The sequence below is a fragment of the Cololabis saira genome, chromosome 7 (genome assembly GCF_033807715.1).
Source record: "Cololabis saira isolate AMF1-May2022 chromosome 7, fColSai1.1, whole genome shotgun sequence".
NCBI lineage: Eukaryota > Metazoa > Chordata > Actinopteri > Beloniformes > Belonidae > Cololabis > Cololabis saira.
Genome location: NC_084593.1, coordinates 29,300,132 through 29,313,966, shown reverse-complemented (window position 1 = coordinate 29,313,966; position 13,835 = coordinate 29,300,132). Strand labels below are relative to the sequence as shown.

The following is a 13,835-nucleotide window of genomic DNA, read 5'->3' as shown; positions in this document are numbered from 1 at the left end:
GTATATGATTAACAAGTACCTGAGAGTTGCTTCTGTAAACATAAATATATCTTACCAAGTTTCTAAGTTCCTGTTGGTAGAAGCATTTGTAAACTTAACTAAAGTATTTGCTTACTAAGCAGCTGTTAGGGGTAAACTCTGCGTCCATCAATGAGAGCAAAACCTTCTCTTAACGAAGCCTTCTTCCCGTTTCGTCTGGCTTCTTGCACCTTGGGCCACAGCTTTGCACGAGCCTCACGATCTTCTTTTGAGAAATCCTCCTTGAACTGAATGTTCATCTCTTTGCAGACTCTTGCCTCTCTTGATCTCCTCCATATTTCATCACGAACAGTTCGCAGGGCAAATTGGATGATTACAGGTCTGGGCATCTTGTTGGTAGCTGCATCATCCCTCCTCCCCAGGCGGTGCACTGTGTCTACTGACTCTCGAAGTTTCTCCACTGATACTGGGATTACTCGTGTAAGGATGCCGATCACAGTCTCTCTTGTGTCCTCTTTGTCTTTTTCGGGAAGTCCCATCAGTCTGAGATCCCACCTTCTCTTATATCTGGCTTGCTCCAAACACATCTCCTTCAGTGAAACATTTTCTTTTCTCAGCAGCATCATTTCTTCTTTCATTTTGCCAATTTCTTCCTTATTTTCTCTCACTGCTTGTGAGTTTGCTTCCATTCGACTTTCAAAGGTTTTCAGCCTGTCATCTTGTTCATCAAATCGTTTTATCACAGCTTGAATTGCATTAAAGATGGTTTCGTTTGTAATCTCACCCGGCTGGTTTTCCTTGTCTTGAGACTTTGGTTTCAGCTTTTTGGGATTTGGGCTTGGCAGTGGTGTGTGTTCATGAAGTGTTTTGGGGTTTTCTTCCATCATCACCTCTATTTCTGCCCGTTCCTCTTCCTCACATGCCTCCCGCATGGCCGGCAGGTTGTAGTCGTGGTCTGTTAGCATTAGAGCTTTAGCCGCGCTGCTGTCCTTATCCATCTCGTTCACGTTGAAAAAACAGAGAAAAAAGTGGTCTGCCTCAAGGAAACCAAAACTCCGTGGGGCTCAGGGGTTATTTATGAAAGTTCCTGTGCAGTTGGATGTTTTTTTTTGTCAAAGTAAAGTTTGTTTAGGACGGTTTTAAAATTTTAATAACAGAGCCTGCAGAAAACGCGACCGTTCACTCCGCCATCTTGACTCCTCTCGATTTTTTCGGTTTATGCGCTGGCTGAGCAGAATGCATTGAAATGAATGGGCGGCCATTTTTAGTCTCCGATCCAGTTTCTATAATACATCCATGGTAAACAAGCGGCATGGTGGGAACTTTTTTCCGTCTCAGCCGCTTTGAGAAAACTGTTCTTACCGTATTGAACATAAACTTCACCTACATACAGTAAGTTTTGACAATAAGCAGCTAAAAGTCCATTCATTTAAATTGTGTTTTAGACTTAGGTTTAGCCTCTATTTTAGCTGCAGTGCTACATGCTCCTTCCTTTACGAAGTTTACCGGCGCGTCAAAGTTTTGGGCTAATTTACAAATCAGGTTTGATGAAAAATATTCTCAAACTTAGAAAGCCTTATATTTATTTGGTACTGACTTTTTTTTAAAGGTGTGTAAATAAAACATTAGCCAGCGTGGTTTGTCAGCAGTGCAGAAAGCCTCCGGTAGGGGTCGCTGTTGAGGCTGTCAGATTGCACTATGAAGCATGGCGAGGGATTAAAAAATGACATATTTTTTATTGAAGACTGCAGTAGTTCAGAAGGTGAGGGGGAAGTTAAATTTGGTTACCAGAAACAGCCCCAAAATCGCCAAACAGTTAGAAAGCTTAGCAGGGAGGGCTCTCCTCCCCTCCTCCTGGCTTTCTCCACCACTTCTGGAAAAGATCTGCAGGACATCAGCTCAACTTCCCGCACTGACTCACAAGAGAAGGAAGAGAGTGAGCAGTCCATCGAGGAATGGATGATTCTGGGAGGAGAGGAGCAGCTGGAGGACTCAAGCATCCAGCTCAACGTGAGCTGCTGGAGCAGCTCTGAGGACTTTGGAGATGAAGGTTTGATATGTCAGTATTATATTGCTGCTGTATATCAGTTTATCCCTAATACAGATAGTTAAGTTTATCTTAAAAAATATAGCACGTTTTAACCAAAATTGTAACAAGAGGTTGCTGTACAGTTTTGAAAAAGAAACTGACTGTAAACGTTTCCTGTTTTCTCTCTCATTGAGGTTTACTGAGAGAGAAAACAGCAGACACACTGAAAAGAATACATCTAAGCGCATGTAAATATAACATACTTAATCTGTGATATTAACAATTAAAAATGAAGTTTGTTGCTTTACATGAATACATCTAGTTTTGAACTTAATCTGCATTTGTTCAAAAAACAAGACATTGCATTTTTTCCTTAACACGCAGTATTTATGTAATCCCAGGCAATCTTTTCATTTACACACAAACAACAAGCAATGATCTTGTTATATTTACTTTTCCTTTAACAATTTTAATCTATTGGGCAGATTGACCAACGTTTAGATGAAACATGCTTTATTTGTTTTATGTAGAACACCACAGTAAAAAATATCTTGCTTGATCTACTTTAAAAAAATTAAGGCGACTTTTTCACATTAGATTTTTATGTAGATCAAGAAAGATTAGTCTTTGTATAAACTACTCAATTTTTAGTATGTACAAAATTCATTTGCAAGTAAAGTCAACTTCATTTTTTTCTTTAAAATTTTTGTTTTTGTTTTTTTGTTTGTTTTTTTTCTCTTTTTTTCTTCTTAAAGTCAACTTCATTTTGATAAATAAAGTAAACTTAACACAATTAAGTTGTTTGTACTTGCAAAATGTATTATTTACATACATAAAATTAAGTAGTTTATACAAAGACTAGTCTTTCTTGATCTACATAATAATCTCATGCAAAAAGTTGACTTATTTTTTTTAAGTAGATCAAGCACAATATTTGTATCAGTGTGGAAGAAAAGGGTTAAACCCCAGGAGAGAAAATAACAGTAGGCAATGCTCGTTGTGTGGGTGGTCCTCCTAATATTTTTGGGAAACAAAGGGAGGGTTTTTTGTATTGAAAACAAATAACCAGATTGGGTTTCTTTTACTTTAAAATGTCCCTTGTTACTATTTTTGATTTTAGAATGTACATCCATCCATTTTCTATACACGCTTCATCCTTTGCAGGGTCATTTTTTTTAATTTTATTTATTTATTTAAAATGGGACAGTGCATATTAATGAACATTCACATGTAAATATGCCAGATTATAGCCTAAGGCTAATTTCCATCTGTAGTCCCCTGGCAGGTTGATGGTAACATGAACATAAACGAATCAGAAAAAACAAAGACAGAAACACAATACCACAACACAACACGAAACTCAGTACAAAGAATAAAAACAGGAGACCAACGACCAGTGTGTAAACGAGTCTAAACAGTAGAGTACAGTTATAGTGGATATATGTTAAAGTGTTTATATTTTAAAGTGCTTAGTGCGAGGAGATAAATTATATTGCACAGGAACCAAAGTCATGGGGGTCTGCTGGAGCATATCCCAGCTAATTTAAGGCGAGAGGCAGGGGTACACCCTGGACAGGTCGCCAGTCCATCACAGGGCCTGATTTTAGAATAGAAAATCTAAATTACACCAGTTTTTCCCTTTTTCCTAAAACAGGGAAACCAAAGAACGAACAACACAAACATTTCTTGCAATGTGTGGTTGTGATGAGTAAGTTAGATGGGTGCATGCTTGCAGTTTAAGTAACATTTCATTAGAACTTATTATAATATAAAATAATAATACAAGAGAACATGAGCAATTGTCACGTTTCTACTCAGATAAGTTAGAATAAACAATCGTGTTGCAAGAATATTTAAAAAAAATCACAGCTTAGAAGATTGTGATGAAGATTGTGATCGTTACAGTAAACATATATATTTATACATGACGATGTTGCATATAACATCCCTTATTACTGTTATTAGTAATTAAAGATTAAATTAGTATTATTAGTATTAATAACAGTAGTAGTAATAGTAGTTTTATTAGTATTTGTATTATTAATACAAATATTAAACTTTCAGAATGGCTTTAAAAATTGTTCTTTTACCAGCTATTTCCTGCTAGAATAATTCACAGCCTCCTCAGCTGTAAATCTCAACATTTAGAGATGGACACAGATAATTATTCTGAATGACAAAGTTTCTACTTATAGCAAGGTATACAGAGAAAAATAAGTATCTGGAGCATATAGATTTATGGGTTTGTTACATATGAGTTATAGTTCCATGACAAAGATCCCCCCCCCCCCCCCCCCCCAACTTGGTCTAGTTCTTTATATTAAACCCAAACATTTGGGTCTAAGTAATAGTGTTTTCCATGGTCATTTTCTTCATCACAGATATAAAAGAAGACAATCAGAAATCATTAACAAATACCTGGGTTGTATCAGACAAGGACAAGGTAACGTTTAATATTGTTTATTTTCAAAAATACTACAAAGGAGCTTGTAAATGTATAAAATATGCATGTTTTAAATTGAAACAAATGATTACAAATAAAGTTTTGCCTTCTAAAAATGTAGTTTGTAATTGTTAAAAACATTTTTAATGTTTTCCTCTTCTTCGTGTCTAGTATGGTGCTGATCAGTCTCTGGCCAGCCGCTACTTCACGGCTGGCCGCCCTTTGATCTGTCACATCTGCAACAGAATGGGACACGTTGCCAAAAACTGCTACCTTCACAAGGTAAAGAGTCACAATCATCTGTCTTTTTTCGTTTTTTCTTGTTATCGGCTATATGAAGAGGTTGATTGAGGAAAAGAAAAACAATTATCTTAAGAAAATGTATAATAAAAATAATTTTCCCAATCTCTCGGCTCACTTTCCCACCTTTGATGTTACAGCTCCCAGAGCTTGGCACCACTGCTGTCTCCACCTTTCCAGTCTTTGTTATCTCTTCCTTTAACTGTTGGTATTTTACTATTTTTCCTGTACACAATTCCTGTTATTTGCCTGTGGCATGTATGCTTTACCTGCCTGCATCTTACATCCTCCTATTATGTGCTGGATTGTCTCTTCTTTGTAATTCCTATTTGCTTACAGGATCCCAAGGTATTTGAAGCTACTCTGAACATGTGATATGTTGCCTTCTGGGAGTGTGACCCCCTCAGTTGTGATCATTTTTCCATTCTTTTATACCATTTTAGCACATTTATCCAATCTCAATGACATTCTGATAACCTAGTGATATATCCCAGTGAGTTAGATCAGTGAGTCGATGTCTCACCAGTTCTTGGCGTACAGCTTGATGTTATCCACGTAGAGGAGGTGACTGGTCATTGCTCCAGTTCAGAACCAGTATCCACCGCCTCTATTTGTGATGATCTGGCTGAGAGGCTTCAGGCCTATGCAGAACAGCAGTGGGAACAAAGGGTTTCCTTTATATATGCCACACTCGGTAGTAACTTGTGCAGTTGGTTTTGAGTTGGCCTCTGGAGCTGTTTTCCACAGTCCCATGTAATTTTTGATGAAGACTACAGAGATCCTGTGCAGCTCTAAGCATTCTAGTACTGGGTTGCCTTGTGTTACATCCTTTGGTGACTGTTCAATGGTTGGTGCTTGGGCAATCTGGGGATTCTTCCAATTCCCTCCTGGGCTACATTCATACGTGGAGACATGTACCTACTCATCTCAGCCGCTTTGATGCCTGACAGGAGTTTCCGTGTTGTGCAGGGGCAGGATGCTGTCTGGTAGTTGGATGGATTTGTCCCTTTCTGGGGGTCCTTAGTGATGATGATGGCGAGGCCTTGGGTTAACCCCACTGGCTGGTTCCCATCTATTACAATCTGGTTCATATGTGCTGCTAGGTGTTCACGGAGTGAGGTTGTTGTTTTTTTTGCCAGTAGGTGTATTTCATGTCTGGGCCTGGTGCTGTCCAACCCTTCATACTTGAGAAGCTTCATTGGATGTCCGCCATTGTGATGTTTTTCGCTCTAGGATACTGCTGTGGTCAGTTCTTAGATCCACTAGGCATGCGACATGGGTATTATGTGATATGTGATACCTCTTCTTCCCCATATGTTTTTCCAGTACTGTTCAGTCTTCTACATTCTGCTCTTCTGTTATGTATTTTCTTACTTGGGTCGCCAACGCTGTGAGTCTTTGTGTGGCATATTTCAGTGCCTTGGGTACTCAGGGTTAATAGTACTTCTTGGCCAGTTGTTGTACGGTATGTGCAAAGCCTTTCAATATTATTTCTCTCCATCGGCAGAGATGTCCCACCTGTGTCCTTTGTGGGATCCAGGGCCACATTCAGAGGGACTGTCCAGGTCGCCACTGCTCGAACTGTGGACTGCCACCACACGGTCCTGGTCCCTGCAAAGTTCCTCCAGTGTGGAACCAACACTGCCAGCGCTGTGGGATGACAGGCCACCTGTCTGATGTGAGTTGGCCCATCATTTCCCACATTAAACTCCTTTGAGTGTTTGTGTAGGAGAGTATGTTGCCAGTTGAAAGAATCATTGAAAGCTTCTGTCAGTTTTGTGTTGATGGATTCTGCAGCCTCAGGAGTGTGTCACTTTATGAATTGTTGCTCCATTTCTGCCAGCAGTTTCTCATCTTCAGGCGAGCCACAAAAAGTATTTTTTCCTTCATGTTACTCAGGTTTTCTTTTCTTCATTATTTGTTATCTGGATTTTCCACAGGGTTGCCCAGATACATGGCGACAGTACCACTTGACTGTGAGTTAAAGTTATATTTAACAATACTCTGTTCATTTCATCTTCTTTACAGGCCCAAATGCTAAATGAACTTGAGCATGATCAGGGGGCTGTTGCACAGCAAAATAATCCATAATGTCTGAAAAAGCGGGGCTTCACCTTCAGAGTTCATCCTATGTTATTTTGTTGCAAGAATAGCAAGTCGGGATGAGTGACTATCAAGCCGGATGTAACTAATCATGGTACATGCACATTCACGGCTATCTGAAGCAGGCTGTGAGGTTGGTCACTAATTTACAGAATGGAGAGGATTTGTGTCACTTATGTCTCACCAAGTGAGCAACAGTTAGTTTCTAATGATTCAGTTCAATTCAATTAAAGTATTTATTCCAAACATGATACTGTAAGGTAACATACATGCTTGAACAATGAATGCATGAGAGACACTTTTTTTTTTTTTTGGTAGCAGGAGCAGTCTTGACATGTTCGAAAAGGAGTGGGAAGAAGTAAAATCGTATTAACTCTTACCCCTTGAACTCAAAACTAATCTTTCAGATGGACCTTTCTTATATATATATATATATATATATATATATATATCAAAAATCATGACATATTAAAAAGTCACATAAATTAAAAGTAAGAATTTTACACAGTATAAATATATATTGTGGTACATAAATTAGCGGATTCATGAGTTATTATTGCCATGTGCAGTTATATGTCAGTGTATATAAACACTATTTACCCTGTCCCTGAATTCATCTGTACATAAAAGCATACATTATGTACAATGTGAATTTATATACTCTTGTACAGTCTTATTCATTACAAGCATTCTTACTAATAGATATTTCTATGTGCATTAAAGCATGTATGTATATATATATATATATATATATATATATATATATATATATATATATATATATATATATACACACACACACACATATACTTATTACTGTCCATAGATGTATAGATACACGTATGTCCACATACCGGTACATATATACACCCACAACCATACAAGTCCAGTTCCCCCACCAACCCCTCACCCAGCAACCCTTGTGATAGAACAAAAACAGGACCAGGAAGTCCCCCCCCCGATTGGCCAGCACAAGGCACCGCACCAACACCAGTAGCCGGGCCCCACAGAGCTACACCCGGTCTACAAAATTGTAGACCTGCACCAGGCTGGGAAGACTGAATCTGCAATAGGTAAGCAGCTATTGCAGATATTGGTGTGAAGAAATCAACTGTGGGAGCAATTATTAGAAAATGGAAGACATACAGGACCACTGATAATCTCCCTGGATCTGGGGCTCCAAGCAATATCTCACCCCGTGGGGTAAAAATGATCACAAGAACGGTGAATAAAAATCCCAGAACCACACGGGGGACCTAGTGAATGACCTGCAGAGAGCTGGGACCAAAGTAACAAAGTACCATCAGTAACACACTACGCCGCCAGGGACTCAGATCCTGCAGGGCCAGACGTGTCCAGGCCCGTCTGAAGTTTGTTAAAGAGCATTTGGATGATGCTGAAGAGGATTGGGAGAATGTTATATGGTCAGATGAAACCAAAATAGAACTTTTTGGTAGAAACACAACTTGTCGTGTTTGGAGGAGAAAGAAAGCTGAGTTGCATCCAAAGAACACCAAACCTACTGTGAATTATGGGGGTGGAAACATCATGGTTTGGAGATTTTCTTCTGCAAAGGGACCAGGACGACTGATCTGTGTAAGGGAAAGAATGAATGGGGCCATGTATCGTGAGATTTTGAGTGAAAACCTCTTTCCATCAGCAGGGCATTGAAGATGAAACGTGGCTGGGTCTTTCAGCATGACAATGATGCCAAACACACTTTGTAAGCTTCGTAAGAAACATTTCAAGGTCCTGGAGTGGCCTAGCCAGTCTCCAGATCTCAACCCCATAGATAATCTTTGGAGGGAGTTGAAAGTCCGTGTTGCCCAGCGACAGCCCCAAAACATCACTGCTCTAGAGGAGATCTGCATGGAGGAACGGGCCAAAATACCAGCAACAGTGTGTGAAAACCTTGTGAAGACTTAGAGAAAATATTTGACCTCTGTCATTGCCAACAAAAGGTATATAAAAAAGTATTGAGATGAACTTTTGTTATTGGCCAAATACTTATTTTCCACTATAATTTGCAAATACATTCTTTAAAAATCTGACAATGTGATTTTCTGGAATTTTTTTTTAAGTGGGAGAACTTGCACAATTGGTGGCTGACTAAATACTTTTTTGCCCCACTGTATACATACCCATATATACCCTTAGACATATAAACACACATACATGTGCCTGAAAGTTGACCTTCAAAAACTGACAAGTGTTGTTTCTGACAAAATTAGAAGTCTTTAATATATTATTGACAGAATAATCGATGAATAAACCTAAGGGACCTGGACATACACCAAATGTAAGGTTAATTAATTTTCCATTTTGGAGTTGTTTGATGTGAACTCACCACATACACATACGGTATATCTCGATATATACATACATCCACCTCTACATCCATCTACTGTATGAACACACACATTGAGCAAACCTCAGTTTACATACACACATTTGTACTTTTACTTTTTTCCAAAAACCATAATTTTAGTCTTGTTCAGATTTAATGATAGTTTGTTGTCAAACCATTTCTTTAGTCCAAGGTGATTATGGACAAAAGTTGTTGTAAACTCTCACCTGAGACCACAATGTTTTTGTTCTCAGCAAATAACACAAATTTTGATGCAATAGATATTTTACATATATAATTTATACACAAATTAAATAATACTGGTCCCAGCACTGGCCCTTGAGGTACTCCACACACAATCTCCAGACAATCAGATTCAGATTATCTCCCATCTTCACAAATTGTTGTTTACTCTTTAAATAGCTTCTCATCCAGTTCAAGACTACCCCCCCGAATTCCATAACGTTCTAATTTTTTGATTAAAATGTTATGATTTATTGTATCCTAAGCTTTCTTTAGATCTATGAATACTCCTATAGCTAGTTTCTTACTGTCTGTGGTATTGGTAATTTCTTCAATGAGATAAGTTACAGCTAGTAATATTGATGACCCGTTTGATCTGAATCCATATTGGCTGTTGTTGAGTAGTGTGTGTTTGTCCATGAAATATCGTAATCTCTCATTGAAAAGTTGTTCCAGGATTTTTGAGAACTGGGGGATAAGAGAGACAGGCCTGTAATTTGTAAAGAGGTGATTGTTGCCAGTTTTGTACATTTGCATGATCATTGCTATTTTCATTTTGTTTGGGAAATTGTCCTGTTTGGAATAATAGATTGCAAATGTCGGTTAAAGGTTTAGAGATACCCTCAGTTACCCTTTTTCATTGTTTTAATGTCAAGACCATCACAGTCAGTGGATGCTTTGTTTTTGCATTTATTAACTATCAATGCTTTCTTTCTCTTGTTTGGGATTAAGATACATTGGACTAGTATTATGCTCAATGTAATTTATTTGAGTTGATGGTATTTTTTTCTGCTACGTAACGTTTGGTCCAACGTTCTGGTCAATATTTATAAAATATTGAAGGTAACAGTTATATTTAGAGATTTTAATATGTTCCACGTGGCTTTAATATTGTTTTTAATATCATCCAATAATTTATTATAATATTCCTATTTGCATGCTTTTATAATATTAGTTAACTAATTTTTATATTTCTATATATCAGTTTTCTGATTCAGTAGTTCTGTGTTTTATAAATTCCCTAAATTTTGTCATCCTTTTGAGAGCCACTGCTCATTTGTTTTGCCGGTTTTTCCTTTTATCTTCCTTAACTGGACAATTTTGTATCATATAATGATTTAAATATTCTTAAAAAGTCTTCGTATGCTGCATCCACAGCATTTGTTCAATATATTAATCCCCAATCATATGTCATCAATTTGGCTGACATCATCTGTCCTAACCTGTCTGTACTGTGGTCTGTGGTCTGGTTTTCATCAACTTTCTTATAGTTGCAATCATAGACGATGAACACTGGTATGTGATCAGTTATGTCATTTATTAATATTCCACTAGTTAAACTGTTCTCTAAGACATTTGTCAATATATTATCATTTAAGGTTGCACAGTGCAGTATAATGTGACTGGGCCTGGTGATTTTGGGATAGAGGCTTAGACTGTACATGGTATTAATAAACTCTTCTGTTGTTCTACAGTATGTTTGTTTGGGTTTAGCAGATCAATATTCAAATCCCCACAGATGAATATAACTTTTTGATTGACTTTTGTATTTTTTTTCCCTCCAACCAGTTGTTCAATACTTCTATATTACATCCTGGAGTTCTACAAGTGCAACTCATCAAGATGAAATTAAATATCTAATAGGTTAAAAAGGCAATCCAGATGTTGTTAATAAACTTAGAGAATCTGCCTGGCAGACATTTAATGTGTGGTAGTACATTGGCTTCATAGAATGAGCTCATTCGGCACAATAACTTCTTACCGTGAGTGATATACTGTAAGGAAAGGAAAGGCAAGGCAAGTTTATTTGTATAGGACAATTCAACAACAAGTTGATTCAAAGTGCTTTACTGACATTAACACATGAATAAAAAGCAGGATTTAAATGTAAACAAAAGGAAAGAAAGAAGAACAATCGATTTTTACAAAGACATTAAAAAAATAAATAAGAAGCATGATTTTTTTTTTAATTTAAATGAAAAAAAGATTAGATAAAAATCAGTAGTGTAAATATGATCAAGCTTCTAAACCAGTTTAAAAGTAACAGTGCAGCAAAGTTACTGAAGTTACTTCAACCTGGACTTAAATAGACTGAGTGTGTCAACTGATCTGAGGCTTTCTGGGAGTTTGTTCCAGACATGTGGAGCATAGATGTTGAATGCAGCTTCTCCATGTCTGGTTCTGACTCTGAGAACTGATAAAAAACTAGATCCAGATGACCTGAGGGGTCTGGAAGGTTCATGTGAGAATCAAACTGAATTTGGGTATGTCTGATTATATCGGAATTCCATTTTAAGAAATAAATCTATCCTAAAAATACTCTGACCATGAAAAAACTTTGTTTTATAAACTGTTCAGTAGTGTGCTTCAAAATGCCAGGTCATTTCATTCAGGTGATGGTAAGCCAGAGCTCAGAATGCGTGGTAAATAGTGCCCTTTGTTGAGATTTTCAACACATTGGACCAGGATATGAATAACTGACATATCTTGGCTTAATCCCTTATCTTTGTTTTGTGCAACAGCCCTCAGATCTCAAATGGGACAACAGGATTTTAGATTCACAGTAAATATAGATTGCAAATGTGGGGAAATAAAGCAGGGGAATAATGCGTGGGAAAGAACTGTCTGGTGGGGAGTCAATCTGGTATATAAAGCTTGGATTTATCCATGAGACAAACAAAAGTCTGTTTCATATTATTAAACTCAACTTTGACTTTTTTTTTCAGATCAGGTTAGAAGCTCCTCTCAGGCTAAAGACTTCCTGCAGTCTCAGACATAAGAGTCTCCATGCTCATTGCTACAACTGCTCTAAAAGGGGACATTATGGCTATGTAAGTGGTAAATATAAGGGATCTTTTTAGCAGTTGCAGAGTTCTTCCTGGCTCTCTTGACCTTTTTTTTTTTTTCTATCATTATTTTCTGTCTTATCTTTTTGCTTGTCTCCTGGGCATCAGGAGTGCAAGAGGACAAGGATGATCAGTGGTACTTTTCCTTCACTGCCTTATGTTTGCCACTACGACAGCGTGGACGACATTCTACAGTGTTGCTCCAGGATGCAGACAGGAGGTGACAAAAGACAGTTTATACATTATTTTTTAAATGATATAAACTTAAAACAATATGGGTTTTTTTATGCTTGAAATGACAGAGATTGAATCTAAGTTTAAGTCTGTTTTGTCTGTTTCCAGCACTTGCGAGTATTGGGTCTTTGCTTCCCTCAAACCAGGAGCAATTGTGTGAAAGAATAGGGGAAAGAAGTGAAGAGAAAACCACAGCCCACAGGAGGAGCAACGCAAAGCTGGAGGGAAGTAGTCAAGCCGGCAGGAGGAAAACATGGCCAGAAAAGCGCAGAGAGAGGCGGGAGGTGAAACGACGGAGGAGAGAGGCCCAAGCAACGCGGGAAGGAGGCCTGCCTGGGAGGTCCTGCTGCACCTCTGATGATGAAGTTTGTTCAGCAAACCCCTTTGGACAACCCCTCCATGGTCACAGCCAGTTCATACCTCCTTCGGAGAGGAAGATTGGGGTAGAGAAAGCTGGAGGAAAGAGCAGGAAGAGCAGAGAGGCAGAGAGGTGGAAGAAAAGAGGGGGGATGAAACGGGGGGATTTGTATCCTCATGTTGATGTGGACATTGGAAGTGAAAACCTTTTCTCTCCAAAGCAAAGAGTACGTCACAGACGGAGATGAGTGATTTCATTATCAGTATTTGTTTAATATTCTGTTTTTAGTGTGAAATTAGTAGGAATATGATAGGAATTGGGGGTAAAAAATGATGTTTCAAGTTCTTTTGATTTGTTAATTTTTTGTTGTCTGTTTGAAAGAAACAAACAGAATAGAAGGATAGTATTGACTGACAGATTATCATCTTCACTGAATTGGAATTGAATGAACCTTTAGAATTTAGATTTTTTTCTGTTATCACTAACTTGATTATTTTACTCTGTGTTGCATATCATGTTAATATATTAATAATTTTTTGTACAATACATTCCTGCTTTTGACCTGAATTACATCATGTGTTGTGGGGGTGGTTACACTCCCACGTGTGATTGCAGTATTTAATGGCTTTTATTAAAATATTTGATGTTTGGTAACATACAGATTGGTGTTTAGTGCTCAAAATATTGTGACGTCCGATTCGTGCACATATGTGAAACTGGGAATACGAGGTGTATTAGGGCACGTAAGCCACATATACCTGAAAAGCATGAAGCCAGTGGGTTTTTCAAAGCGTTGTCTCTCATAGTATTTCGGCTGTGAAGCTGCTGAATTATTAATGAGCGGAGCAGCTGCCTGAGGTTTGCCAGGCAGAAGTAGTCAACCCTCATAAGAAGCCGAAAGTACAAATATTTCAACAACGTGCTAATTTAATCAAACGTACCTCAACTGGTAT

The 13,835-nt window shown here is 38.0% G+C and overlaps 1 protein-coding gene across 1 annotated transcript; it reads left to right on the top strand.

Moving 5' to 3' along the window:
• Positions 1-1,284: 1,284 nt before the first annotated feature.
• LOC133447603 (zinc finger CCHC domain-containing protein 7-like) lies at positions 1,285-13,502 on the top strand. Its single transcript, XM_061726317.1, has 8 exons — positions 1,285-2,029; positions 4,390-4,451; positions 4,623-4,733; positions 6,259-6,429; positions 6,692-6,727; positions 12,171-12,275; positions 12,399-12,510; positions 12,633-13,502. Exons 1-8 carry the CDS (start codon positions 1,678-1,680, stop codon positions 13,127-13,129), a joined length of 1,446 nt encoding a protein of 481 aa, XP_061582301.1. The 5' UTR covers positions 1,285-1,677; the 3' UTR covers positions 13,130-13,502.
• The last annotated feature ends 333 nt before the right edge of the window (positions 13,503-13,835 follow it).

Excerpts from the sequence above, each read along its gene's own strand:
- LOC133447603 (XM_061726317.1), top strand. The coding sequence starts at position 1,678 with ATGAAGCATGGCGAGGGATTAAAAAATGACATATTTTTTATTGAAGAC. Across the intron at positions 2,030-4,389 it reads TGAGGACTTTGGAGATGAAG|ATATAAAAGAAGACAATCAG; the intron begins GTTTGATATGTC and ends TCTTCATCACAG. Across the intron at positions 6,728-12,170 it reads GGCGACAGTACCACTTGACT|ATCAGGTTAGAAGCTCCTCT; the intron begins GTGAGTTAAAGT and ends TTTTTTTTTCAG.